At 68.2% G+C, this 26,772-nt stretch overlaps 1 protein-coding gene across 3 annotated transcripts; it reads right to left on the minus strand.

The window, feature by feature from the left end:
- Window positions 1-9,380: 9,380 nt before the first annotated feature.
- STAT3 (signal transducer and activator of transcription 3) lies at window positions 9,381-26,193 on the minus strand. 3 transcript variants are annotated; one of them, XM_075443842.1, is made up of 24 exons: window positions 26,097-26,193; window positions 19,488-19,634; window positions 18,763-18,907; window positions 18,505-18,603; window positions 17,958-18,053; window positions 17,792-17,873; window positions 17,306-17,400; window positions 16,953-17,104; window positions 16,358-16,516; window positions 16,140-16,232; window positions 15,382-15,441; window positions 15,087-15,116; window positions 14,871-14,964; window positions 14,738-14,785; window positions 14,417-14,500; window positions 14,228-14,326; window positions 13,922-14,057; window positions 13,649-13,701; window positions 13,465-13,559; window positions 13,005-13,144; window positions 12,101-12,313; window positions 11,823-11,865; window positions 11,417-11,529; window positions 9,381-11,332 (listed from the first exon to the last, which is right to left on the minus strand). In XM_075443842.1, exons 2-24 carry the CDS (start codon window positions 19,613-19,615, stop codon window positions 11,289-11,291), a joined length of 2,301 nt encoding a protein of 766 aa, XP_075299957.1. In that variant the 5' UTR covers window positions 19,616-19,634; window positions 26,097-26,193; the 3' UTR covers window positions 9,381-11,288. The 3 variants fall into 3 exon arrangements, with proteins under 3 accessions (XP_075299957.1, XP_075299956.1, XP_075299958.1); XM_075443841.1 differs by having other exon boundaries at window positions 12,098-12,313; XM_075443843.1 differs by lacking the exons at window positions 9,381-11,332; window positions 11,417-11,529 and having other exon boundaries at window positions 11,819-11,865; window positions 12,098-12,313.
- Window positions 26,194-26,772: the final 579 nt, after the last annotated feature.

Below are 26,772 nucleotides of genomic sequence, written 5' to 3' on the forward strand. Positions count from 1 at the left end.
CGGGTCCCCGGCACCGGGCACGGCCGGGAGCGCCCGCGGGCACCGGGACCCCGACCTGCGCCTCTGCTTCCTCCCACCCCTCCCCGGTCATTTCCCCCCGGGCACCGTCCCTGCCCGCCGGCCGGGCTCTGCCCCTGGCCCCCCGGCCCCTGGCCCCCCAGCTGCCCACCCACCCCGCTGCCCACCCGCCCGGCTGCCCACCTATGCTGCTGCCCACCCGCCCCACTGCCCACCCACCCGGCTGCCCACCCACCCGGCTGCCCACCCACGCCACTGCCCACCCACCCGGCTGCCCACCCACCTGGCTGCCCACCCACCCACCCCACTACCCACCCGCCTCGCTGCCCACCCACGCTGCTGCCCACCCACGCTGCTACCCACCCACCCCACTGCCCACCCGCCCCACTGCAGCGTGTCCCCAGCAGCCCCCCAGCAGCCCCCCGGCTCGATATTTCTGAGTGGTGTCCCTGTGCCGTGGGGTCTGCAGGCCCCGGCTGCCCCCCGCTCTGGGGGCCGTGGCTGCACAGGCTCCCGTGCCCGGGCAGGACGGGTTTCCCGTGGGAGCCGTGCGGGCCCTGCCGGGGTTCGCCGTGAGGACGAGGAGAGAAAGGAAATCCCATGGCATCGACGCGGGGTGAGCAACGCCGCCAGCCTGGCTCCCTCCAGCTCCGCCGGCTTCCTTCCGTCTGGTGGCCCAGCCGTGGAGGCACCCGGCGCTGGAGCCCGGTGCCGGGGCTGCTCCAGGGGCTCCGGCTGGGCTCGCGGGGAAAGGACCCTGTGCCCGGGGCCGGTGGTGCCGGCCAGCCCGGGGACCCTGTGCTTGGGGCTGGTGGTGCCGGCCAGCCCGGGGACCCTGTGCTTGGGGCTGGTGGTGCCGGCGGGGACGGGGACCCTGTGCCGCGGGGCCGGTGGTGCCGGCCAGCCCGGGGGCAGGGGGAGACCACCCTCCGAAGCCAGGGAGAGCGGGACCCCGCCAGCCCGGAGAGCATCCAGGGACGGGAGGCATCCAAACGGCAAGACCGGCCAGCACGGGCATAGCCGCCACGAGCCGCCTCCCGACGCCAGAGTCCCGCCAGTCTCCTTAACCCCGGCATGTGCCCGGCACAGCCGCGGCTCCGGCAGGTCTGTCCGCACCGGGGTGCAGCCCCGGGCCGCTGGCCCCGGCAGAGCAGAGCCGGGCCTGGGCAGTGCCGCAGCTGAGGCCGGGGCCGTTGTGGGGCAGGAGCCCTGGCCCCCGGCGCAGGGTTTGTCAGCTCCGGCCGAGCACCTGCCCCGCCAGAGCCGGCGTCTGCCGAATCGGGGTTCCCCAGACTCTGGCATCCTGGTCCCTCGCCGCTGTGGTCCCACAGCTGCGGGGCTGCCTCGTGCCGACCCTGCTCTGCGTCTGCTCCGGGCCCCCCGTGTGCCGCAAGCTCGGTTCCCCGTCCGGGTGCGGATGCCCGCTCCCGCCGCAGGCCCTGGGCTGATGCCGTGCGGCTGCGCGCCCGGCCGGGCTCCGCACCGCGGCTGGGTGCCCAGCGCTGCCGCAGCCTCCGGCACCAACGGGGCGAGGGTGCTGGGAGCGAGGGCAGGGAGCGGGCACCGCTGCACCCACCTCCCCCGAGCTGCTGTGGCCCTGCAAGCTGCGAGGAGACCTGAGGAGCCCCCCCAGCATCCCCCCGACAGGGAAAGGCGGCAGCGGCCAAGAGAAAACCAGCCCCAGGGGCTCTTGCACAGCTGCCCACCCAAACCAAACACCTCCCAGGCAGCACTGGCACCCCAGGCCACGGGAAACCCCGGGTGATGGGGTACTCCAGGCCATGGGGCACCCCAGGAGATGGGGCACCCTGGGCGATGGGGCACCCCAGGCCATGGGGCACCCCAGGAGATGGGGCACCCTGGCCATGGAGCACCTTGCACAATGGGTCACCCTGGGCTGTGGGGCACCCCGGGCCGTGGGGTACCCCAGGAGATGGGTCACCCCAGGCCATGGGGCACCCCAGGAGATGGGGCACCCTGGGCAATGGGGCACGCCAGGCCATGGGGCACCCCAGGAGATGGGGCACCCTGGGCGATGGGGCACCCCAGGAGATGGGGCACCCTGGCCATGGGCCACCCTGCACAATGGGTCACCCCAGGCCATGGGGCACCCCAGGGGATGGGGCACCCTGGTCATGGAGCACCCTGCACAATGGGTCACCCCAGGCCGTGGGGCACCCCAGGAGATGGGGCACCCTGGGCGATGGGGCAGGGAGAGGCGGCTGGGCAGGAAGCAATACTGGGTGTGCTCGCTTCTGCTTGAGCGCTCTCGCCAGCCGCATGGGATCTCCTGGGCTTTCACTTTCGTTACCAGTTAATCTGCTGCGGCCTGAAAAAACTGCAGAGGGAAATTCAGCCGGTGCACGGCGCCGTCCCGCTCCGGCCTGGGAGAAGAGTGGGTGACCCTGCCCAGGGTGGTGAGCACCCAGCGCCAGCCCTAGGAAGCCAGGAGAGAGGGGCCGGGCTCTCCTTGCTCAAGGGCCGGTGCTGGGACAGGATCGTTCTCCGGACAGCGAATGCGCCAGCAACTGCAAATCGCTCCACAGCTGTGTAAGAGCGCAGTCCCAGGTTCTCACCTCTCCTTTTTTTTGTCTGCTGCTGTTGTGTTCAAGTCCTCCTCCTCCTCCTCCCTTTGGGAGCGTGCAGCTGCGGCAGCCCGCGGGCAGGGAAGCAAGCGAGGGGACGGCGCTGTGAGCCCCGGGGCCGCGGCAGGAACGTGGCAGATGCCCTTGTCCGGCCAGCAAAGCCACAGCCCGCCCGGCGTGCCACAGCCTCCAGGGCTCTGCTGCCCAGACGGACACCTCCAAAGAGCCCTGCTCCAGCTCCAGCTCCTCGCCGCCCAGCCCAGCGCCACGTGTCCAAGAGAGAAATATCTGTGGGCCGGGCAGGCACCACCCCAGCACCTGCTCCCGTGCAAATGCCAGCCACAAGCGGCTGCTTTTCGGCTCACGTCCTCCCTGCCAGCACTCGCTGCGTGCCCAGAGCGGCCCGAGGTGAACGGGACAGCCCGGGGCAACAAGTGGCTCCAGCCCAAGCGGCTCCCAGCTGCCACCGAGTGCTTTGCTGCCTGCGCACGGACGCTCGGGAGGCATTTCACGCGCACGGGGCTGACACATCGCCGCTGAGCCGCTGCCAGCAGAGTCCTGGCTGCCATTCCCAGCGCTCCCGCAGCGCTCCAGGCCTCCTGGCGAGGTGAGCTGGGACCGCAGCGAGCCGGGGATGGGTGCCCAGCGTGGGGCCAGCATCTCCTACACCATCTTTTTCCACTAAGACAAAGGAAAGGAATGGGGAAATCGGCAAAAGGACTGCACTCCCTGCCCTCCCTGCCTTGGCTGCGGACGCTCATGCTCCAGTGAGTTGCATCACGCGGACAAACGGCTTTCACAATCCCCAGCCCACAGAACACATCAGTGGAGCCATCCAGGCACTGGTTGCTCCGGCTGAGAAAATCAAGGTCACACGCAATGTCTGCGGCTGCCAGGCCCCTGGCCAGGCACAGAGGGTCCGGGTGGCTCCGGAGGGTCCCGAGGACGCAGCGCTCCCCTGCCAGAGACCTGCACGGCCACACGTGCTCGGGAGGGCTGGAAAACGTACACAAAACACCCTCCCTTCCCTCTCCCCTTCCCACTGGCTTCTCCCTCCCCTTTTTGGTAAGAAGGGGATAATAAAGGGGGGAAAGAAAGCAGTGATGGGAGCGAAGGTGCAGAGTGCTCCATGCTGAGAGGGCAAATGGAATCAAATCAAATCAGAGCTTCATTTCAAAGAGATCCCAAGGTAAACTGAGCTGGCTGGTGAGGATGTTATGCAAGAGAAATTCTTTCTTTCTTGAGGGAGGAAGGGGATGGGGGAACAGTGGCTGCAGCAGTAACCGATGGAGAAGCTGCCCTGGTGATGCCCTGGCGATGTCCTGGCACTGCCCCAGCGATGCCTCAGCAGCAGCGGCTGTGCTGGCGGTGGCTTTTGGGGACGAGAGGGCCACATCGGACCCTCCCAGCGACAGGCAGCCCCAGGATCTGTCCTGGCAGGAGCAAACACCAGAGGAGGTTCCTGGGCATGGCCGGTGTCCCCCCCTCCGCCATCTCGCCTGGCCCCGCTTTGGAGCAGAGCGGCCAGACCGTGCCGTGAGAGCCAGCGCTGGGGCAGTGCCTCAGCATCCAGGGGATCTGATGGGCAACACCAGCACCTCTGGGCAGGGCAGGAAAGGTGGATTTTGCAGCCGCCCGAGCACAGGAAAGCACCTGAGCTCGCTCACCACCCCGGCAAGCTCCCAGCGCTGCTGAGTCCCTGCTCTCATCGGGACGTCTCTTGCGTCGGTCCTCAGAAAGCCTCCAAAAGGCTCTGGGAAGGTAAACAGTGCCCAGGCTGAGCTGCCGCCCAGCACGTTGTCGTCTCAGATGAGCTCAACAGGATGCCGAGTGACGCTGTGCAGTCAGGGGAGAGAGGGAGCACGGGGCATCGTAATTGATTTCCTAGAAAATCGCCTCTGTGTTTGGTGCAGGAGCGTGAGGAGCGCAGGCAGAGCGGCCTTCGTCTCTAAGTGGCATCTCGAGGGTCTTAATTATTTCTCAGGAGTGGAAGCATTTATTGAGGCAGCCTCTGGAGAGGTCCCAAGGCTGCTGCCTGTTGCCCTCCCGGCCCATCCCATACTGAAGCTCCCCTGCAGCCCTCTCCGAGGCTCCTGGGGCGGGCAGGGCGCAGGCCTCGGTGCTTGGCCAAAGCGCAGAAACACGGACACCATCACCTGCGGGCAGGGCTTCGCCTCTGCTCCATCCCCTCAAGCTTGTCGGTGAGGCGGAAGGTCTTGCTGAGGACCCCGGCCTCGCCCCGTCCCTGCTTTGCATCCCACACAGTCCCCGATCCACGCTGAGGCCAGAAAACCCCATTGTGATAATCCAGCCCAGCTAATGAAACCCAGATGAATCCCCAGATTCATCACAGCTTCGTGTTTTCCCACTCAGTTCCAAACACACAGCAAGGGTGAGGCTGCGGCAGGGCTCCCAGCACGGCCCCCTCCTGCCCGCCCAGCGTCCTGGAGCCCCTTCTGCTGCGGGAGCGGGCGCCTGCGGCAGGGGCTGCGTCACGGCTCGGCCGCGTGAGCTCAGCGAGCGGCAGCCATCCCCCCTGCCGTGGATTTCCCAGCACTGGAGCTGCTCCTGGGTCTCCAGCCAGCACCGTCCCCGGCTCCTGGTCCCCGGCAGCGTTTGCCTCCCGTCCTCTCTGCCGAGCGGAGCAGGCAGGAGCGCCTGGGCAGCAGCAAGGAGCTGAGGCCGGTGCCTTGCGGTCCCGCTCCCCAGGGCAGCCATGGGTCTGCCACAGCCCAGCTGCCCCCGAGGAAGGTGCTGTCCTGCTGCCCAGGCACGTCCTCAACCGATTGCCCTGGCACGGGCCACAGGTCCTGCTCCCGGGCGAGGGGACGCACCCCGTGCTGCCAAAGCTGCGGTGCCCACTGGGCGCGGGGAATGGCCGGCCCGTGCCTTCCCCCGGGACCCGGGCATGACGCAGAGGGCTTGGGCTGGAGCCAGCCGGGCTATTTCGGCTACAGCAGCCCAAGAAACGGCTTCCTACTGGGCTGCGCAGCTGAAGGATGTGCAGGGAGGTCCCGTCGGAGAGCTGGCATGGCTGGATCCGCGGGGCTCTGACCCTGCCGGGGGGAGAGGATGCCAGACTCCGGCCATGGCGGAGGCTGGTCCTGCGGGCTGCCTGCGCGGAGCCCGGCCGGCGGCTGGCCAGGGGCCGGAGCGGGCAGCGCAGACCCTGCCAGCGCCCGTGGCAGCGTGCGGCTCGGAGCTGATGTGCTGGGGAAAGCGGGGGGCACAGGGGGCACCCGGCGAGCTCATCACCATCAGCAGCTCGTCACCGGCGCAGGCTGGGCCCCACGGTGCCTCGTGCCAGTGGGAGAGGAGGACTCGCTCCATGGAAAAGGCTGGGAAATGGCATTTTGTCCAAGAGGGAATTTCCACAGGAAACCTCTGCTTCCACCCGCTCGGCTCCGGCTGGGAACGACCCAGCGAGCGCTCGGCCCCCGCAGCCGCCCCGCGCCCGGCGAAGGCTCTGTGCTCGCTCGGGTCATCCCCCCGCTCCCGCCTGCTCGGATCACAGGGACACGCAGCCAGCCCGGACCCTGCACAGCCGGGGGGCACCGGGGGGGCCGGGGGGGCCCGGGCAGTGCCCACCACCCACCCAGGACCAGGGGCTCGGCTGCCCCGCGCCTGCCCAGGGCTGGGCTGGGCAGGGGCATCGGGAGCGGCGCTGGGAGCTGCAGCACGTCCAGCCAGGGGCCCGCTGCCCTGCGTCGGCGCGAGGTGAGCCCTCGGCGTCGGTGCCACGCTCGGAGCCAGGGTGGGATCACCGTCTGCCAGCCCCGCCGGCAGCAGCCGTGCCGGGGGGACACGACCTGCGTGCATCCGCAGCGCCTGACCGGCCCGTGGACCAGCGCCGCTCCCGGACAGGCAGGTCGCGTCCCCCCGGCACGGCCGGCGCCGGCGGGGCTGGCAGACGGTGGCACCCGGGGACCAACGCCGTGCCGGAGCTCCAGGTCAGACCTCTGCCACACCTGGCAGCGGGTGCCGCCGCCAAGGCCTCGCTTGGCTCAGCTCTGCTGCGTGTGAAAGTCTGAGGGTGATGCAATATTTGATTGGGTTTTTACAAGCAGAGATGGCATCTGGCTGGGGCAGCGATGGCGTGCGCCCTGCAGCTCAGCTCAAAGCAGCCCTCGACGAGGGTGCGACGAGGAGGAGGCCGAGATGGACCCTCGGAGCGGAGCATCCCACCGCTCGCTCCCTCGGCAGCAGCGTGGCCGGGCAGCGCGAGGGTGGAGGAGTCCGCAGCGCCCGTCAGCTCCGGCATGCCCACGGGTACGCCCTGGTGGGCGATGGCGGCAGTGGGCTGGTGGGTGATGGCTGCAGTGGTCTGGTGGGTGATGGCTGTGGTGGGCTGGTGGGTGATGGCTGCGGTGGGCTGGTGGGCGATGGCTGCAGTGGGCTGGTGGGTGATGGCTGCGGTGGGCTGCGGAGGAGCAGCCAGGCGTGGGGGCCGGGGGCTCGGGGCACGCACAGCACGCGCCAGCTGGGGGGAGCAGGGGCTCGAAGCCGTCGGGGCGGCCGGCCGAGGGGGGGCTTTGTGGCTTCCCCACTCTGTTGGAGCTGCCGGGGTCACTGCAATGGCAGCCAGGGCCGGGGTGTGGGCCCCGCTCGGTGCCTGTGCCCGCACGGGGGGCCGGGCACTGCCATGGGGCACGGCCCAGACGCGCAGCTGGCACCGGCTCCCTGCAGAACGGAGGAGCGGAGCTCTGGGCAGGCTCCCGAGCCCGGGGGTCTCTGCCTCCCGCCCCCCCTTGCAGCACTGCCAGTTCCGTCCCTTGACCCCGGGGCTGTAATCACGGCTCTGCCGCGGCCTCGCTAATCCCCGTCTGGGGGTTTATCCCCAAGGAACTGTCAGCATTCACGGGCTGGACTCGCCTGGGGCTGGCGGGACCCCGGGGCTCGGCCAGCAGCAGCTGGGCCCCCCCGAGCGCGGCCGGTTTGGCCGTGCCGATGGCTGCCTGCTCCGGGCTCCCTGCGGCACGGGGCTGCCCTGGCAGGTGGCTGCCTGTCCCCGCGGGGCCATCCTGTCCCCGTCACGCAAGCGTCTGCATCCCAAGCAGCTTATCTGCCTTTGGAAACCCCTAATCCTCCCGCACGTTTGGCTCAGACGCCGTCCCCGCTCCCTCCCCGCTGCGATGCCGGAGGGGGCGGCCGGGGCCCCGAGGAAGAGGCAAAGCCGCCCCCGTGACCTCCTTTCGGAGCCACAAACAGCCCCACTCCCCAGCCTTCCCACCCAGGTCCCGCTGCAGCACCCAGCACCGGGACAAAGCGGGGAGCCCAGCCCTGCTCAGACTGCAGCCCCCCGGGAGGGCCTGGGCATGGGAGGTGGTGGTGGGGGGAGCAGCTGCCCCCGGTGCCACAGGGTCCAGCACCTTCCCCGGGCTCTTTCCCTGCTGCAAATCAGGCCCCGGCACTTGCCCCCATGCTGCCAGCCGGAGCGTTCACCGCAGCAACCCCCTGAGATCGGATCGGCTGCCCATTAACCCCGTTAGGCAGGGGCTGGGCCCCCCATTAACCCTGTTAGGCAGGGGCTGGGCCCCCCATTAACCCCATTAGGCAGGGGCTGGGCCCCCCATTAACCAGGGGTTGGCCCCCCCATTAACCCCATGAGGCAGGGGCTGGGCCCCCCATTAACCCCATCAGGCAGGGGCTGGGCCCCCCATTAACCCCATCAGGCAGGGGCTGGGCCCCCCATTAACCCCGTTAGGCAGGGGCTGGGCCCCCCGTTAGCCCCCTTACGTGGGAGCCGGCCCCCCCGGCCCCCCCGGGGCAGGTCCCGCCAGGGATGCGGCGGGGCATGTGGGTGCAGGGAGATAAGAGCCCGTTTATCTGCAGGAGCGTGGGACAGGACGCGGTGTTCCCGACAGCACACGGCTGCAACAACCTCAGGGTTTGTGTATCGGCAAGAAAATTCCTTGTTCTGGGGTTTTCCACCCCATCCTGCAGCTGGCGGAGAGGAGCTGGGGGTCCCTGGTCCCGTGTGAGCCCCCCGGAGTGGGCGCACGATCCCCTGCGGCTGCCTCGGGGCTGGGGGGGGTTTGCCGGCGCGGAGCCCTGGTTGGGTTTGGAGAGGCAGGGGGGGTCCTGGCGGGGCTGGGTCCCAGAGCAGGGACAGGCGACGGCCTCGGGACTGCGCCCGACGCCGAGCGGGACGCGCCAGGGGTGCAGGGGGCTCCGGGGCTGCCTCCGGCCCCTCCGCCCGGCCCAGCGCAGCCCGGGCCCCAGGGACGAGGGGGGATTCCCTGGGCATCACCCGCAGGAAGAACCCCCCTGCTCATCCTGCCCGACGGAGCAGCAACCTCTGCCCCTCGGCCTCACCGGAGCCCAAACCCCGCCGCCATCCCGCGCTGCGGGGTGAGCCGGGGGGGCCGCAGCCCGGGGACGGGGGCCGTTCCCGCAGCGGGGCAGGGTGCTGGGCCCCGCAGCTCTGGGTGCGTCCCCAGGAGAGGGCAGGGCAGCCCCAGGCTGGGCCCCGCAGCCACCCCAGGGCACGGCCCGGGGGGGAGCAGAGGGGAAGCCCCGGGCTGCGGCATGGCGATACGGCCCCCGCTGCCGCCCCGCAGCCTGCCCCGGCGATGAGGGGGGCAGCTGGGGAGGGGGCAGCTGGGGAGGGGGCGGCCCACGCCTGCGGGCAGCGGTGCAGGCAGCAGTGCAGGCAGCGCCCAGCAAACCGCAGCGCTGGCGTCAGGGCCGGCGTTTGGCTGACGGAGGCCCCAGTTCCCGGAGCGGGGTCAGGCGGGCGCCGCACGCAGACAGCTGAGCTCACACCCCCAGACCGCGTCGCTTCAGAGCCTTTATTCTGCAGAAAGTTAAAGCCTGTAGATACAGCAATAAAATATACAAAAAATAAAATTTTTTACAGTATTGATTGCTGCCCAGGGCTACAGTGACTGCAGCTGGAGGCAGCCACAGGCGAGCGCGGGGGCAAGGGGCACGGCCCTTGTCCCCCCCCCGAGCACCGCCTGCCTTCAAAGGGCTTCCCCTCCCCAGGGCAGCCCCGGCCCCCCCTCCTGCCCACGCACAGCTACGGGGGCTGGCCCAGCCCCCCAGCCCTCTCTCCCTTCCCCCGGGATGCCACCCGCTGCCCTGCCCGCAGGCTGCGATGCTGGGGGGCACGGGGACACCCCACGGTCCTCACGGGGCAGAGGAGCCAGAGCCCCGCCACGGGTCCACCCTGCGCCTGGCACGGGTGACAGGGGGCTTCCCTCCACCCACGGTTGAACCAAGACCCAGCAGAGCCCTCTGAAGCCCCGGGCTGGGGCCCAGCAAGACGTTTCTCCGCTGATGTCACCCCCAGCCCCAGTGCTGACAGCTCCCACAGCCCGGGGCCCGGCCGAGGACAGCACGCACCCCGCTCGCGCCAAGCCCCGCGGGCAGCCGCAGCCCCGTTACCACCACGGGGGGTAGGCAGCTCTCCTGGTGCCCACCGCTCCCTCCTCTTCCTCGCCCAGCGGTGTCTGCGTGCCCACGGCAGGGAGAGCGGGTGAACACGGAACCACAACCGCTGGTCAGCCCACCCCCCGCCTTCGCGCAAGGGAACCTGCTCTCTGCGCCGGCCCCGTCTCTGTCGCGCGCTGGCCGACAGCGGATTGCTCTCCCTGCGTCCACCCTGCTCCCTTCAACGCTTGCCACCTCCTACCTTAACGGCAACAGCCAACCTCCAACCAAAAATGCCACGCGAAGCCCCCCGAGAAGCTGCAAACCCACTGCCTGGCACACCACGAGCCACGCCGGAGGGCAGGGGGCCAGGCCAGGCCCTCGCTGCGGGTCACGCTGGGCCCAGCAGCCCCATCCTCCCAAGCGCAGCCGTGCTCCCGCCACCGGCCCGGCCACGGGGCGAGCCACGGTCGGGGCAGCCTCTGGGCTTGCACCCAGGTCCCAAAGCAGACCCCAGGTGCAAGTGTTGCACAAGCACGCACTGGTGTTGGGGCACGTCACCGCCCTGCCCCAGGGCTGCCTCTGCGCCACAGGGAAACCAGTCATCCCAGTAGGAGCCCTGGGGCTGCAGGAGCCCGCTGGACCCCGGTGCCCGCAGCAGGAAGCCGGTGCCAGGCAGAGGCAGCCACCCCAACTCCCTGCTCCCAGCAGAAGCATCGCCCTGACAGGGCCCATCTGCCCCGCAGCTCGGAGCTGCGGGTTGGTCCCCCCGGCCAAGAGCGGGGCCGAAGGAGCAGCGGGGAGTGCCCTCTGCGAGCTGGGGGGGCTGCTGGGGCAGCGGCAGGGCAGACCCCCACCCGCAGCAGGCAGCCTGCGCGGAGGCCAGGACCGGCCGCTGCCCTCCCAGGCACCCAGAGGCAAATCCAGGCTCCTAAGATCTTCCCGGGCAGTGGGGAAAGCAGCTTCCAACAGCAGGCAGCACGGCGGGGGCTGCAGAAGCGTTTGTGAAAACTGAGGTTGCGACTGGAGGCTAATAGGCACTTGAATGAGCAAAACAATAATAAAAAACTGTTACGGAAGGAAATAGAAAAAGGTTGATCCCCCCCCTCCCCCCGAAGAGACGAGCGGCACCGCCCTGCTGAGGGGGTGTTCGTTGGGGCAAACCAGGAATCGGTGGCAGGAACCCCGGCCCCCAGCTCCTCCCGAGGAAAGGCCCGGAGCAACCGTGACCGCGCCGGGCGAGACCGGGGGGTTCTTGGAGGCGGGAAGCCCGAGTGCCGGGATGGCCCCCGCGCGCGCCGGCAGAGCACCTCACATCGGCGAGGAAGCACACTCCATGTCGAGGGTCAGCGACTCTGCGGGGAGACACAGCCCGAGGTTACGGCGCCCGTGCACGGCTACGGGGGGACCCCCCGTGCGCCGCGACCCACCCGACTCACCGAACTGCCCTCCCGCGTTGGCCTCCGCGCCCTCGCTGCTGCTGCCGAACTGCATGAGCGAGTCCAGCGTGCGTGGGGACATGGGCAGGTCGATGGTGTTGCTGAAGGAGGTGCTGGTGGAGGGAGAGAAAAGCAGAGAAACCTTCGGAGTCAGCGCCCGGGCAGAGCCCTGCGACACCCTCTCCCCCCGCCGCCGGGCCCCAGGGCACGGCCCAGCCGCCCGCGAGTGCTCCCGAGGAAAGGGGCCCGGGAGGGGAAGCAGAGCCCTGCGGTCAGGGCAGCGAGCCGCAGCCTGCCCAGCCCCCACGCAGCCGGGGAGCCGCACGGCACCGGGCAGAGACCGAGCCGAGGGGGGACAGGACCCCCCCAGCGAGGCCGAGCACGCAGACACCCCCAGAACACTTACGGAGTGACGCAGATGAACTTGGTCTTCAGGTACGGAGCAGCACCTGCAGGGAGCGAGCAGCCCCGTCACCAGCGGCCGGAGGGACCCTGCTCCCTCCCGCCCCGCAGCCAGCCCCGCGCAGCCCTCACTGCCCGCACCCCACGGGCACCTGCACCCGTCCCAGGCTGCGGCTCTGCCCCGCAGGGACCATGGCTGGTGCCAGCTCCTGCCCCAGCGCCGTCCCCGGAGCCGCCCTGCGACGCGGGAGCCATGCTGCGACACGGAAAGTCAACGACTACCTGAGTCGGTAGCTTCCGAGTGCTCCTGGCTCTCGGAGCGGCAGTACTTCCCGAACGCCTCCTCCTTGGGGATGTCTGGGTACAGGTACACCAGGGGGGACACCAGGATGTTGGTGGCATCCATGATTTTGTAGCCCATGATGATCTCCGCGAATGACATGTTGTTCAGCTGCTGCTTGGTGTACGGCTCCACGGACTGGATCTGGGTCTTCCCTGTACAAGGAAACTTTTGACACAGGGGAAGGCACCCGCGTTCCTCGGGCAAAGGCAGGGCCTTCCTCCAGCACCCCGCGAGCAGCAGGGACGAGACAGGACAAGGGGCACCGGGCACAAACTGAAGCAGAGGAAGCTCCAGCTGAACCCGAGGAAGAACTTCTTCCCTCTGAGGGTGACGGAGCCCTGGCCCAGGCTGCCCAGGGAGGCTGTGGAGTCTCCTTCTCTGGAGATATTCCAGACCCCCCTGGATGCGGTGCTGTGCAGCCTGCTCTGGGTGACCCTGCTTGGGCAGGGGGTTGGGCTGGGTGACCCACAGAGGTCCCTTCCAACCCCTACTATTCTGTGATTCTGTGATTCTGTGATTCTGTGACAGACCGGCCTGGGCCCGTGCTCAGCCTCGCGAGGCACCCAGCCCACCACGGCGCAGGATGGGGACCTGCCAACCGGTCTCAGTGCTGCGAGGACTGCGCCGGACGGGCAGCGCGTGGGCAGGGGCACCCAGGAGGCAGAGACCAGCGAAGGGCCCCCACCCTCAAAGACTTACCCTAGGGAACGGACTTGTCAGGACAAGGACAGAGGACAAACGTCTCATCAGGGGACACTGCCGTGGTCCAAGCCCCCTCCAGAGCCAGGATCGCCGGCTGAGCAAGGCACCGCAGCCCGGGCAGTGCCGGGGAGAGCAACGTACCGCTGATGTCCTTCTCCACCCACGTGAAGGTGATGCCGCCCTCCTTGCTGCTCTCGCTGAACCGCAGCAGGAAGGTTCCTGGAGGCTTGGTGCTCAGGATGGCTCGCTCCCGCTCCTTGCTGATGAACCCCATGATGTACCTGTGCACCAGGACGCGAGGAGAGCGAGGGTGGGTCAGGACACTGGGGCAGCTGTCCCAGGACGTGAAGGCTACCAGCGTCGGGCAGCAGCAGGGCCTGGCCTGGCCACCAGCAGAGCCACCGACACGTTAGGGATTCCCAGGTGCCAGGGAGAGGTTTCACTCTGAACCCACCAACAGAGCCTGGACAGAAAAAGCATCCCGGGAGAGCCCACCTGCACCCGGGCAAGGCAGCCCACTCCCCCTGGACAGGACTTGTGGGACCCCTCCCCAGGCCCAGCCTAACCAAGGGGCTCTGGAGCGCTGCCGGGCGCAGCTCACCCTTCGTTCCACAGCGCCAGGATGTACTTTTTCACCAAGTCAATGATGTTGTCCAGCCAGACCCAGAAGGAGAAGCCTTTGCCAGCCATGTTCTCCTGAGGAAGAGGGCCGAGAGGCCATGAGCACAGCCGGGAGGAAGGGAACAGCCGAGGGAAGGTGCTCGGGGGAAGAGGGGGAGTTGTACCTTGCAAAACTTGGCCCAGGTGATCTGACAGCCGGAGTAATTCACACCTGGCCCTGGCAGAGAAGAACAGGAGATCAACGTTTAGGTTGAGCTGTTTTTCCAAGGGCACCACTTCCAGGGAGCAGCCCAAAGTTTGTGGTGTTTGGGGGAAAACCAAGCAACTGATTACAGCTCCCCTTCCAAACACCATGACCTTGCTCCTGCCTCGCACTCACCGGCGGGGAGCCACGCCGAGGGGCAGCGGGGACGCGCGGGACACCCGCACCAGCTTACCTAGAAGTTTTTCTGCCAGCGTTGTCAGCTGCTCGATGCTGAGGCCACGCTTTGTGGTGGAGGAGAACTGCCAGCTCAGCACCTCTGCCACCTGGTCCCACGTCCCAATGGGGGGCTTGGTGAAGAAGTTCACGTTCTGCACGGGGGAAAACACAGCCCTGAGCAGGACGTGGGACCGAAGCAAGGCCCAGCGCTGCTGCCAGGCCACAGCTTCCCTCAGCAGCTGCTTTCCCTGCCTGCTGGGACACGCTGGACCCAGAGCCTGCGCTGCTGCTCTGCCAGCCGCCCCACAGGGCCGGGTCCTACCTTGGGGTTGTTGGTCAGCATGTTGTACCACAGGATGGAGGCCCAGGCATTGGGCATCTGGCAGATGTTGGAGATGACCACCACAGGCAGGGAGTGGGTCTGCAAAGACAGGACGTGACCACGGGCTAGGACATCTCCCAGGGCTCCTCTGCACCCAGGCCCAGAGACAGGCAGGAACCCACAGCTCACCTCCAGGTCGATCTTCAGCCCCTGGTGATACACCTCTGTCTCGAAGGTGATGAGATGCAGCTCCTCGGTCACGATCAGCGATGCCTAGGGCGGAAGAGGACACAATGAGCATGCAGGAGACGCCTGCCCTCAGCCTGACCCATGGCCATCACGCCCAGCGATGTGGCTCAGGTCTGGGTGGACAGGGCTGAACGCCCAGAAGGTGCCCGTGGACACCCCACCCCAGGGCAGGGCTCCCACCTCCCTCGTGGGCCAGCCGCTCGGCACGGAGCGGAGCTGCCGGCAAAGGGCTCTTGCACCCAGGGCCCCCCCAGCACTTACATCGCAGTTGGCTCTGCCTCCGTTACCGCACCGCTGCTCCCGCAGGGTCTGCGGGGAGAAGGAACGCGCTGCAGCAACACCGTGACGGCACACGGCCTTGACAAGCAGCAGCCCGAGAGCTCGTGGTACCCACCAGGTGCTTGAACTCTGCTGAGAGGCTGCCGTTGTTCGACTCCTCCATGTTCATGACCTTGGTGTTTGTCCCCAGGATGTTAAACTTCCGGGACCTGGAAAGAGGAAAGAGCGTGGCTGACAGGGCCCTCTCAGAGCGAACGTGCGGTAGGACATTTGCCAGGGTTAAAAGCAGAAGCAAGAAAAAAGAAAACAAAACCAAAAACATTGCACTTACCCCCGAAGTGCTGCAACATCCCCGGAGTCCCTAGGAAAGGGCAGAGAGACACCCGGTCATGGCCACGGCCTTCCCACCCCGATGCAGACGAGCTGGTGCGCGGGGCTGGCTGCATCACAACATCGAGGCCCCCCCGGCTGCCCCCCAGCATGGGAACAAACCCACCCCGCACCCTCCCCTTCTGCGGGGGTCACGCTGGCCCTCGGTGAGGGATGGAGCCTGACCCAGCGGCAGCAGGACCAGTCCCGCTCCAGCAGCCCCGCCAGCGCCGCCGGGATCAGAGCGCAGGACTCACTTGTCAATGCAGACTTTAATCTTCAGCTGATAGTTCAGCTCTGGGAACTTGACCAACAACCTGCAAGGAGTCAGCAGGGGCAGAGCATGAGCACCCTGCACACGTGAACAGCCCCAGTCCGGCGCGGCGCCGGGCAGCAGCGCGGGGGCATCCCCGGCAGGCAGCTCCACCGCTCACACCACACGGACCCAGCTCCTCCGGCATCCCCGGGCCTGTCTGCACGCAGGCGTGCGACCTGTCAGCCCCGACCCCTGTCCCCGAGCTGGGGACACGCCGATGCTCCCCTGAGCACTCCGAGGAGGGCTCGTTTGGGCTGCCCACACCAGGCAGACCTCTGCTCTGAACAAACACCCTCCAACCCTGCTCATGGCTGCCACATGCCAGGGGGCAACGGGGGCACAGCTGGGAGATGGTGAAGAAGCCCCAGGCAGAGCCCGGTGTCGGAGCAGCCGCTCTCTGCAGAGGCTGGCAGGGAACACAGGAGGGCTGGCCAGGCCACCCGCCCCTGCAGCAGGATTTACCAGAACTCCATCTGCCTCCAGGAACACGGCAGAGCCCCAGCCAGGAGCCGCCATCCCAGCCTGAGTCACGCAGCGGCTGGGATTCACTCCCTCCCAGCACCAGCTCTCCCCAGGCAAGCTGGAGGCTGCCTCCGCACCGGCATCTCCTCCGGAGAGAGATCCCGCTTCGCTTCCCCCTGCGCAGCTCCCTTCCCTCGCCCGCAGCGCGGTGGGACCGCAGGGGCCAGCGACACCCACCTGACTTTGGTGGTGAACTGCACGCCGGTTTTGATGACCAGGGGCCGGTCGGGGTGCATGGGCATGCAGGGCTGCCGCTCCACGACGAAAGCGCTGCAGGGGAAAAGCACAAGAACCAGAGTCAAACCCCAGGCCCGGTCCAGCGCGCTCGCTGCCCACCCCTGCACCCACTGCCTGTGCCCAGGGACTGCCCACAGCTCCTGCCCAGCCCTCGGCACCTTTTCATCAGGTTCCTGAACAGCTCCACAATCCGCTCCTCCAGCATGGGCCGGTGTTGGACAATTGGGTCACCCTTGTAGGACACTTTCTGCTGCAGTTCTTCCAACTTCTTGATCTGCTGCCGGGTCTGTAGCTGCGATTCAGCAAGAGAGGTTATCCTAGGGGAGCAGAAGAACCAGCATTAGCTCTGGCTGCCAAGGCAGGCACGGTCCCAGCCAGCAGAGACCTCCTCTTCCCTCGCCTGTGCGAGAGGACACTCTCCGTACCGAACCAGAGAGAACAGAACTCGTCTATGGCCCCCAGCCCAGTGCATTTTTCTAGGCCATGCATTACAAAAGAAACCCAAGTTCTGCAGAGACACCCCAGGAACAGACACTTCTCACAGCAGCCTTAAAATCCCACCGGCCTGGGGCTAACCACTCCAGCACTGGTGCCCACTGCCAAGGACCAGTCTCACTGGCGGATTACATTTACACGTGCAGGCATCAGCAGACATTTTGCCAGGACATTTCCAGAGGCAAAGAGCTCATCTCCACTGCAGGTGTTTGAATGCCACCTCTCCAGTGACCGATCCAACCCGCAGCCAGCTCCTACCAGTTCTCAAGCCGGTCTAAGCAGATATTCGGTGGGCCGCCAATGCAGGCGATCTGCTGCCGTCTCTTCCAGTCTGCCAGTTCCTCATCTGCCAGCATCTTCTGCACGTACTCCATGGCTGACAGCAGTCCGGCCAGCTCGCTCACAATACCCTGTCAAAAAGAAAGCAAAACCTGCAACATCCTCCATCTCCCTCCGAGATCTGCAAGTTTCACACTCATGGACAAGCAAGAAGCTGCCTGGGGCTGTGTTCCCAGCGCTGCTCTCGGTTCTGGCCGTGCAGAAGACCAGGCTCAGCCCAGGCAAGGGGCACCGCTGCACCCCGGGGGTCCGGCAGCCAGCTGCACACATACCCTTCGCATCTGGTCCAGCGCCGTGAGCATCTGCTCCAGCTGCTGCATTTTCTGGCGGGTCACCGACTGGTTGTTTCCATTCAGATCCTGCATATCTGCGCAGAGAGGTGAGGAGCTTTCAGCCAGGCACACGGACTCCTCCTGCCTCCCAACCATCACACAAAAGGCACCCCAGAAAGCCTTCGATAGTTAAGGAGCGATCTCACACGGCCTCTAAGCACTTCTCTGGCTTTCCTGCATGCGCAGCAGTGCTATCACCTCCACATTTCTTTATTCACAGGCAAAGCTCTGGTTTAACTGCCCTGGAGGCAGCGGCAGTGGCAGAAACAAAAGACAAGGTTTCTCTAATTGCCACGCAAACGCCCTGAGCCTAAGCCACGCTTCTTGCTTGGAGAGGAGCCACCGGAGGGCTTCGTACACACCCTCCAGCAATTCTCCTTCCAGGAATGCACTTCGGTTTGCCAGACGCTAATGAGCTTCCATTACCTCCTTGGCTTTTCAAAGTCTTGTAGTTAAAATCAAAGTCATCCTGGAGATTCTCCACCACTTTCATCTTCTGCTCCAGATCCTGCAAGGCAAGAGATGTGGATTTACTCAAAGCACTAAATCACCGTGGTGGGGAAAGGAGAAGGTGCTCAGGCAGCACACGTACCTGCACTCTCTTCCTCACATCCTGCAGATGCTGCTCCAGCATCTGCTGCTTCTCCGTCACTACAGCTGCTGTCGGATGCGTTGCCTGTCCCCCTTGCTGCAGAGGGGACAGAGAGGGCATCAGAACAGGGCCACGGTCCAGGGACGCTCCCCTCCCAGCCCGAGGGGGTCTTACAGGAGGGGTCTTCACTCCCCTCACTAATAACAGCCAGCGTGGCTGGCTGCTCGCTGGCAGCACTAGCTCCAGGGCTGCACGGTGCAGGGCACAGCCCATGCAAGGGGTGAGAGGGGTGATGGAGGCCCACCAGAGCTAGGCAGCCCACCCAGGCAGAGAGCACCCCGGCTGCGTCCCAGCAGGAAGCAGCGGCTGCCTGGGAGCAGAAGTTACCAGCCACCGCAGCCGGACCGCACTCAGCACAAAGCAGCTGTCGCTACTGAAGGAAGCGAGTGGGGAGCTTCGGGCTTCAGCACCTCTACAGCACCGAGTACCTGCACGGTGCTGCCGGGTGGGCAGCTGGACCGCGGCCCTGGACACCTGAGCCACTGACCTGGGCTGCCGTGGCAGCCGTCTGGAGGAGCCGGGACTCTTCCCACAGGCAGCGGGCCACAATGCGGGCTATTTCCATCGGCTTCTCCAAGTATCTGCTCTGTAAAAGGTTCAAACCCTCAAGGTCAGCAGGCACAACGTAACTGCCAGCATCTCCGCATGCTTCAGGGCTGCAGGCCACGGGCTGTGCGAGGAAGCCGTCGGGTTTCCACAGCCTCGCCCCGCGCCACCCCCCACCGACCCAGCGCTTCCCCCTCACCTGCAGGAACTGCTTGATGCGGCGCAGGTTGTGCTGGTACAGGACGTTGGACTCCTGCAGAAAGCGGCTGTACTGCTGGTCGATCTCCCCGAGCAGGTTGTGGAACACCAGCGTGGCGTGGGACTCCTTGCTGGCGGCGTACGCCCTGCGCGAGGGAGGGCAGAGCCCTGGGTGCCCCGCACCGGGGACGGGCACGGCAGGGCTGCAGGCAGGGCAGCTCTGCTCGCACCCACCGGCTCCGTGCGGTTTAGCACCCTGACCATCGTCCCAACCTGCCCAGAGCAGGCCTGGATTGCTTCGTGCCAATAACCTGAGCCTTTGGGCTGTGCCCGCAAGGGCAGGGCGACAGAGAGGTTTTGGACTGAGGCTTAAAGCCCGGCCTCAAGCCAGGCAGACTGCGCGCTCGAGCACCCCACCAGTCCCACGTGCTCTCTGATGGGAGCCAGGAACGGGTGCTCTGTGTCAACCTCGTTTACAGCAGAGCCACCCTAAGTCAGCCCCGGACGGGGACACCTCCGCTTCGGAGCTGCCCCTTCCCCAGGTCAGGGCTCTGACACCGTGGGCACAGTCCCGCTCCACTCCACGCCACACGAGCCCCAGGGAGCACGGCCAGCCCTGCCACGCCAGGAGCCCGGGGGAAGTGGCAGAGCTGCTCCAGATCCGCTGCCTCCCCGGGCTGGGTGTCCTGAGCAAAGTCCCCGCGCCAGCGTTTCGCAAGGCCTCACCAGTCCTGGCTCTCAATCCACGGGGCCAGGAACTGCCGGAGCTCCATGGGAAAGCTGTCGCTGTAGAGCTGGTGGAGCTGCTCCAGGTACCGCGTGTCGAGCTGCTGCAGCTGGTTCCACTGGGCCATCCTGGCCAGCTCCGGAGACCTGGTGGGACAGGCACGCGTGCTGCTGGGTGCTGCCCCCGAGCCCCCTGCCCGCCTCCCGCCAGCCCCCCGGCAGGACCCAGCCACGGCCACTGCTCTGCCCTGGGGAGGGCTGACGGCGCTGGAACCGGAGGCAGCCGGGGCATGGCGAGCCCGAGGCACGCGGCTCCGGAGCGGGGCTGGCGAGGGCCGGGCAGTGCCCGTCCCTCCGAGGGGCTGGGGCAGCTGCCACGTGCACCGCTCTGTGCCCACCACACCGCAGAGCTCCCGTGCGCCCCGAGGGACAAGCCCAGGCCCCGCGTCCCTGCGGAGCTGCTCACGCGCCCCGGGGCCGGTTCCTCTTCAGCAAACGCCCGAGCTGGCGGCTGCGGCACCGGCTCCGGGAGCCCCGGGACCGGCACCGGCTCGTGCCTCCAGGCTGGGCTCGGCTGGCAGGGCAGGTGCCGCGGCCATCGCCCACGGGCAGGCCTGGGCCAAGGGACGGTGGAACCGCAGACCGAAACTGCTGCCTTAGCGTGGGAATAACGGCGCGGACGCAGGGGGAGGGCAGCGGAGGAGCCACCCTGGCTGCGAGGGGAAAAGCCCTTTTCACACCCGCCGACATTCGCACGCCGGCAGCGCAGGACGTGGCAACGCAGCCTCGCCTGCCCGCAGGGCGAGCGGCAGAGCAGCCAGAGCGCAACTGAGCGAGGGCCCAGCAGCTCCGCTCCGTCCCCAGGGCACAACTCGAAATCCAGCTGGCGGCGGGCACAGCAGGCAGTGCCAGCTCCAGCCTGGGGAAGCTTCCCGAGCAGAGCGGCAGCGGAGAGGTTTTGCTCCAGCCTCCCAAGCTGTGAAGCTGCACCAAGCCCGGATTCTGACTCATTCTCTTTTCACCACACGTCACGAAACGAATCTGAAACATCTGAGATGAGCAGAGCAGAGCTCACGCTCGCACTGGCGGCCGTGGCCGTCCGCAGCAGGCGGGCGCAGGCCGAGCCCCGTCCCGTCGCACCCCCGCGGAGCAGCTCGCAGCCCCCGTCCCGCAGGGTGGGCACAGCCCACGCAGGTCGGGCCGGACGCAGCCGCTCTTACCGACGCAGACAGGCAGGAAGCCTGGCTTCGTGCTGCTCCTCACAGCACGGGGTCAGAGCAGAGGCAGAAGTCACACCGCCGGCAGCTCCTCACGCCAGACCCCTCCGACCCGCGCCGAGCGGCGCAGGAGCTCCCCGAGCACAGGGAGCGCAGCTCCGGGCTCGGCGCTGGGAGCTGAGCTTCCACCCGCCCAGCTTCGGCCCGGGGAGCGCCGAGCGGCGCCGCACCACAGCACGCTTCCCTGCCGTCAGCAACGCTTCCTCCCAGGCACAGGCACGGTTTCCCAAAGCTCTGCTACCTTCCTTCTGGGGAGGAGGGAGGGGTCTTGGGCGTGTAGGTCACCAGTGACAGGTCCAAGGCTTTAATCTGGTGCCAGTGTCTTGGCCAGACCGCGCGCGAGCCCACCTCTGCTGCGGGAGGCAGGGAAGGAGCTGCCGAGCTTACAGTAAGTGCAGAAGGCGGAGTTTGCCAGGAAACAACAGAAACAAGGAAGGAGCAATTTTCGAGTTAGCGACTTGTTCAAGAAAGATGAGGAGCTACTGGAGAGAGTCCAGCGGAGGGCTACGAGGATGGTGAGGGGACTGGAGCATCTCTCCTACGAGGAGAGGCTGAGGGAGCTGGGCTTGTTCAGCCTGGAGAAGAGAAGGCTGCGAGGGGACCTTATAAATGCCTACAAATATCTGAAGGGTGGGGGTCAGGAGGATGGGGCCAAGCTCTTTTCAATGGTGCCCAGCGACAGGACAAGGGGCAATGGGCACAAACTGAGGCACAGGAAGTTCTGTCTGAACATGAGGAAGAACTTCTTCCCTCTGAGGGTGACGGAGCCCTGGAACAGGCTGCCCAGGGAGGCTGTGGAGTCTCCTTCTCTGGAGATATTCAAGACCCACCTGGACAAGGTCCTGTGCAGCCTGCTCTGGGTGACCCTGCTTGGGCAGGAGGGTTGGACTGGATGACCCACAGAGGTCCCTTCCAACCCCTACTATTCTGTGATTCTGTGACTCGTGTATTGATGGAAATCAAACTAACGCTAACGAGGGGACTGCAAGCTGCGCTCAGGAAGCGAGGGCACAGAGCTCTGCTCGACAGCAGCAGAAAGTCACTTCCCTGCAGAAAGCCGTTTGCTCTTCCCAGACGTCCTCGAGCGAGCAGCGCGTCAGCCGGGGCCGGGGGCCGGCCGGGCAGCCGCAGAGGGGCTGGCACCGGCCACGAGCCCCGGGCTGGCCCCGGGCTCCGGTCAGGGCACCGCTCTCCATCGGCGGCGGCACCGGCGCAGGAGCAAACGGTCCCGGTGGGGCGGCCCCAGGAGCCGGCAGAAGGGACGTCAGCGCCAGGGTGCCAGGAGGAGCGCAGGTCTGGGAGGGCCGGCAGGCACAGGGCAGCGCCCAGCACGCGGAGCTTCGCCCAGCGAGGAGGCAGACGGGAGGAAGGCCGTGCCACCCCTCGAGAGGGTTTACTGCCCTCCAGCAAACCAGGCTGCTCCGCCCTGCGCCCCAAGATGGGCTGGAGGCAGGCAAAGACAACATGAGCAGACCCCGGCCCAGGGTGAGAGCAGCTGCTCCGCGCAGGAGCCAGGCAGGCTTCCGTTAGGCGAGACCGAAATTTATGAAGCCTTAACGGCGAGCGAGCCTGCCCCGGGCACGCAGCCGCACCAGGAGCTCTGAACCCTGCCCGGGAGCTGGGGGCTCCTGCACATCTCCAGCAGCGCAGACGGGTCCTGGGGCTCCTGCCGCGGCCGCAGGCGCCCACCCACAGCTCCAGCGCAGGGAGGGATGGGACGGCGAGGGGGGTTCGCCTGCAGCTTCCCCCAGGAGGGCCCACGGGGCAGATCCCTGCCACCCGACGCTGCCAGCGTCGCCGCACGCCGTGCTCTTTGGACCTTTGCTGCAGGCGACACCGCGCCCGCTTTTGGTGAGCAGAGAAAGGGGGAACGTCCTGTTGTGGACTGGGATATGGGGAGAAGACAGGCACTGGCCCTTGACACGGAGTTTTTAGAACTGCACAGCATCGAATAACCCCAGAGACAGGAGCAGAACCCGCAGGACATTAGCCCTGAACACCCCTCTGGTGCAATCTCGGAACAGACCACGTGAGCCAAGCCTGTTTCCAGTGGAGCGACGAAAGGGAGGAGCGGGCCGCCGGCCCACGCAGGAGCCCCCAGGCCCAGGGCACGGCCTGGCCTGCCGGGGCAGAGCCATCCGGCCCGGACCCTCTGCCAGCTGCCGCAGCCGCCGATACCTGCAGGTCAGGGCCGGGCACCGGGCGCTGCGTCCAAGCCGCGCTCCGCAGCGGATGCAGCCCTCGGCGGGCCGTCTGTCCGGCCGCAGCAGCACGGGCAGCAGCCTTCCAGGCAGGCGGCTGGGCGGCACTCACGGACCTTCTGACTCGGTACCGGTGGCTGCTGCCAGCACCATGCGAACCCTGCGGAGCTGCTTCGGGGGGAAACCCCAGCAAACACAGGGGCCCGGTAAGAGCCTGATACCCCTAAACTGATACCCTGCTGAGTCCTCGACTCCGGCTTTTCACGGCATCAAGCTGAAAACCTACAAGCTGCCACAGTCCCCTGCTGCCGGCGAGCTCGGCCACCTCATTTCCTATTGCATCACCGCAGCAGCACCCCGGTCGCTTCACCAGCCTGTCCAGCAACGGCAGCCGCTGCCCCAGCCCGGCTCCTGGGCATCTGGATGGCAATCGGCCGCTTCCCACTGCCACCAACAGCCGTGGAACAAGCCACCGTGGCAGCCCGGGCTCCGGCTCCGAGCGAGATCCTCCCTGCCGCAGCGCATGCTCCGCAGCCGCAGGAAGCCGGTGCCCCGCCGGGGCCCCAGCACCGCACGCCATCGCGCCGATCCCTGAAAACAGAACTAGCACACAGCGAAACAGAAGCTGCTCTGCCGCTTCCCACCGCAGGCATCTCCTCGCAAGGCAAGCGGCCCAGGAAGCGAAGGAAGTCACTGCAGAGCACACGCACAAGTACGGAAGAGCCACGGCCGGCTCGCCCTGCGCCGGAGCGGAGCAGCAGCCCGCAGCGACGGCCGCTGCCTGCCAGCTGAGCCTGCGGGCAGCCTGGGGTGGGACGCGGTCTCTGCTCGCCATCCCCAGGGCTCCGCCGCATCCAGTCCTCACCTCGCGGGTCTCAGCAGAACCAGCAGGTCACACGGGGCTTTTGCAGCCCCCAGCTGAAGCGGAGCCTGACCTGGCAAGCGCTGCACACACTGCCACAGGAGCCGCGTGCTGGGCAGAGCCTGGAGATGTGCTTTGCACGAACGCGGGCTCAGGCCAACGGCGACAGCTCTGCCGCAGCGGGCAGGAGGCACAGAGCCTGGAGCGGGCCCTGCGACAGAGGCCACGCGGTCCAGCACCGATGCAGGGCGGGAAGGCAGGAGCGGCCGGGAGCGGGAAGCGGTCAGGAAGCAGCCAGAAGCCTCCTCTCCCTCGCGAAGGGCTGAGAGGAGACGTTGCCCTCCCTTGGCGCAGCACCGAGCTCCAGCTCCTCCAGCACCACCAGAGAGCAGCCAGGCAGCCCGACGCACGGACCGTCCCGGGGGAAAGCTCTGACCCCGTCAGCCCCGAAACCCCGCGCAGGAGCCTCTCCCCAGCCAGCCCCGCCGCTGGGAAGCCTCCCTCGACCGGGTTTAAAGATCTGAGGGTTGAACCTTTCCGATTCCGCCAGGCTTGCCCGTCTCTGCGGTCAGCCTCTTCTCCCGTCTCTGGAACGGGGCCAGGGAGCAACCGATGCAGCCAGGGCCAAGCACTGCGTGACGCAAGCCCCGGGGCAAACACGCTGTCCCGAGCTCAGAGCTGAGCTGCTAAAAGGAGCTCGAGAGCTAAAGCTCATCTTTCTTCAGCTCCACGCAAGGGCGGAGCACGAGCGGGGCCCAAGCCGTGCGTTGGCACTGGCAGCTCGGGACGGCCCGATGGGAGGCCGGGCTGCTGCCCTGGCACCAATCCCGCCGCTGCCTCCCACTGCCCTCTCCTCCCGGGGACAGCCCTTGCCCGCGCCCCAGCAGCAGACTGCGGGCACAGCGGGTGCCGGGGGGGAAGCGCCGGACGGGTGGGGAGGGCTGCAGGGCTCCTCGTCCCCGCAGCGCTCCGTTACTGACAGCGTCGCGCAGGCCACGCCAACAGAGTCCCAGGCTGATGACAGAAGCCATCGCGACGCTTCAGGGGGGCCCCGGCCCCCCAGCCAACGGCTCTGCGCTGGCACCGGGCTCCTCGCCGCCGCGCAGCCGCCAGCCGGCTGGCGAGACGCCGCTCTGCAACGCGGCGGCCGACTGCTCCGGGCACACCAGAGCAAGTTCCCAGAAGGTGATGAGGAGAACTTGGCTCTGCTCCTCTGGAACGCTGTCAACGCCAGCCCTGGAGGGGAACAAACGCAGCCACCAGGCAGAGCTCTGCCAACGGAGACGAGGGCAGCAGCGTGGGGCAGGGGGAGGCCCAGCCGCGGCGCGAGTGCCCTGACGAACCCCCACGCCGCAGCCGGCTGCTCCTCAGCTCCCGGGGTCCCTTCCAGCTCCCGCTGCGGCGCGTTCCCCGCCCCGGGACAGAGGACACCCGGCCTCACAGCCCGCCTGGCCCCGGCCGCTCCAGCCGCTCCGGCAGATCCGCAGGGAACAGCGGAAGAGGCTCCACCGGGGAGCGACGGTGACAGCGATCACCTGCGGGGCGGGCGCGGGGGTCACCCGCGCCGACACACGCACCAGGCAGAGGCGGGAGGGACCCTCGCTGGAGCGGGCCGCGGGCAGCCCACCCTCCCCGCGGGGACACGGCCCCGCTCCCCCCGGTTCTCCGGTTGCCCCTCCGGCCGGCGCAGCCAGGGGAACGCGGGCCGCGGGACAGCGTCGCACCGGGCGTCGTGCAGCTGCCGGGCAGAGGGCAGACCCCGCGCACGGCCCGGCCCCGCTCCGCTCCCCGCGGGGCCGGCTGCAGCCCGCGGTCCGGCCGGGGAACCAGGCCCGGCGTTGCCCAGCTCGGGCGGGGCCCTCGGCTCCCGCCCAGTCCCGGGCGCGGGGCAGCCCACCCGCGGCAGTCCCACCCCGGGGCCCGGCTGAGCCCCCCGGCCCCCGCTGCCCCCCCCCGCCCGCCTCCCCGGCAGCCCCAGCCCGGCCCCGGGACCCGCTGCCCCGCCTCCGGGGGCTGCCCCTGCCCGCCCGGGCCCGCTCCGCGCCGGCCGGGACCCGCGGGACGGGGGAGGGGAGGAGCCCCCTCGCCGCACACCGGGCAGCGAGCAGCTCCCCAGCGGCCCCCGGCCCGCGGCCGCCTCACGGCACAACCGAAAGCGGCGGGCGGCGGCGGCCTCGGGCCGGCGGGGGAGGCCGCTGCCCCGCAGCCCCCGCAGCCCCCGCAGCCCGACGGCACCGCGCCCGCCCCGCCCCGGCCCCCCCGCGCTCACCGGCGGTCCCGGGCGGGGCGGGGCGGCGGCTCCCGGTACCGGCGGCGATCGCGCCCGGACCCTGCCCGAGTGACGAGAAACCCGCTGCCCGCCCGGCCCCGCCCCGCCCCGCCCCCCCGGCCGCGTCACGTCGAGCGCGGCCAATGGCGGCGCGGCGCTTCCGCTGCCCCGCGACAGACGGGCCGCGCCGGCCAATCAGCGCGGTCGTCCCGCGTGTCGTCACGGCTCGCGACGGCGCGGGGGGGGCTGCCCCGCGCAGGCTGTTCCCGGACGGCGCCGCCTCCCTCCGCTGGGCGGCGCTGGGGGGGGGGCGGCGGCTGCCGGGAACGGCCGTGCGGGGAACCCAGCTGAGTTCCGGGCAGCGCCCTGACGTCAGCGCGCGGTCCGCGCCCGCCGCCACCGCCTCTTAAAGGGGCAACGCCGCTCGGGGCGGGCCCCGCGCTCGGCAGCGCCCCCGCGTGGGGAGATGCGTCCCGGCCCCTCGTGGGAGCGGGTCGGTCTGTCGGTCTGTGTTCGCCCCCCCCCGGCCGCGCCACGGACAGGCTGGACGCGGGCGGTGTAGAAAAGAGACTTTATTGGCTGCGCTGCTCGCGGGGCTCCCGCGCCCCCGGCCCCGCAGCCGCTGCCCCCCCCCATGCCCGAGCGCGGGGCGGGGGCGCGGGGCAGTGGGGGGGGG

This window comes from Opisthocomus hoazin, chromosome 26 (genome assembly GCF_030867145.1).
Source record: "Opisthocomus hoazin isolate bOpiHoa1 chromosome 26, bOpiHoa1.hap1, whole genome shotgun sequence".
Classification (NCBI taxonomy): Eukaryota; Metazoa; Chordata; class Aves; order Opisthocomiformes; family Opisthocomidae; genus Opisthocomus; species Opisthocomus hoazin.

Coding starts and splice junctions, on each gene's coding strand:
- STAT3 (XM_075443841.1), bottom strand. CDS start 19,615: ATGGCCCAGTGGAACCAGCTGCAGCAGCTCGACACGCGGTACCTGGAG. Junction 17,401..17,791: donor GACTTTGAAAAGCCAAGGAG/GTAATGGAAGCT, acceptor CTCTCTGCGCAG/ATATGCAGGATCTGAATGGA. Junction 15,442..16,139: donor CAGTTCACCACCAAAGTCAG/GTGGGTGTCGCT, acceptor GACTCCTTGCAG/GTTGTTGGTCAAGTTCCCAG.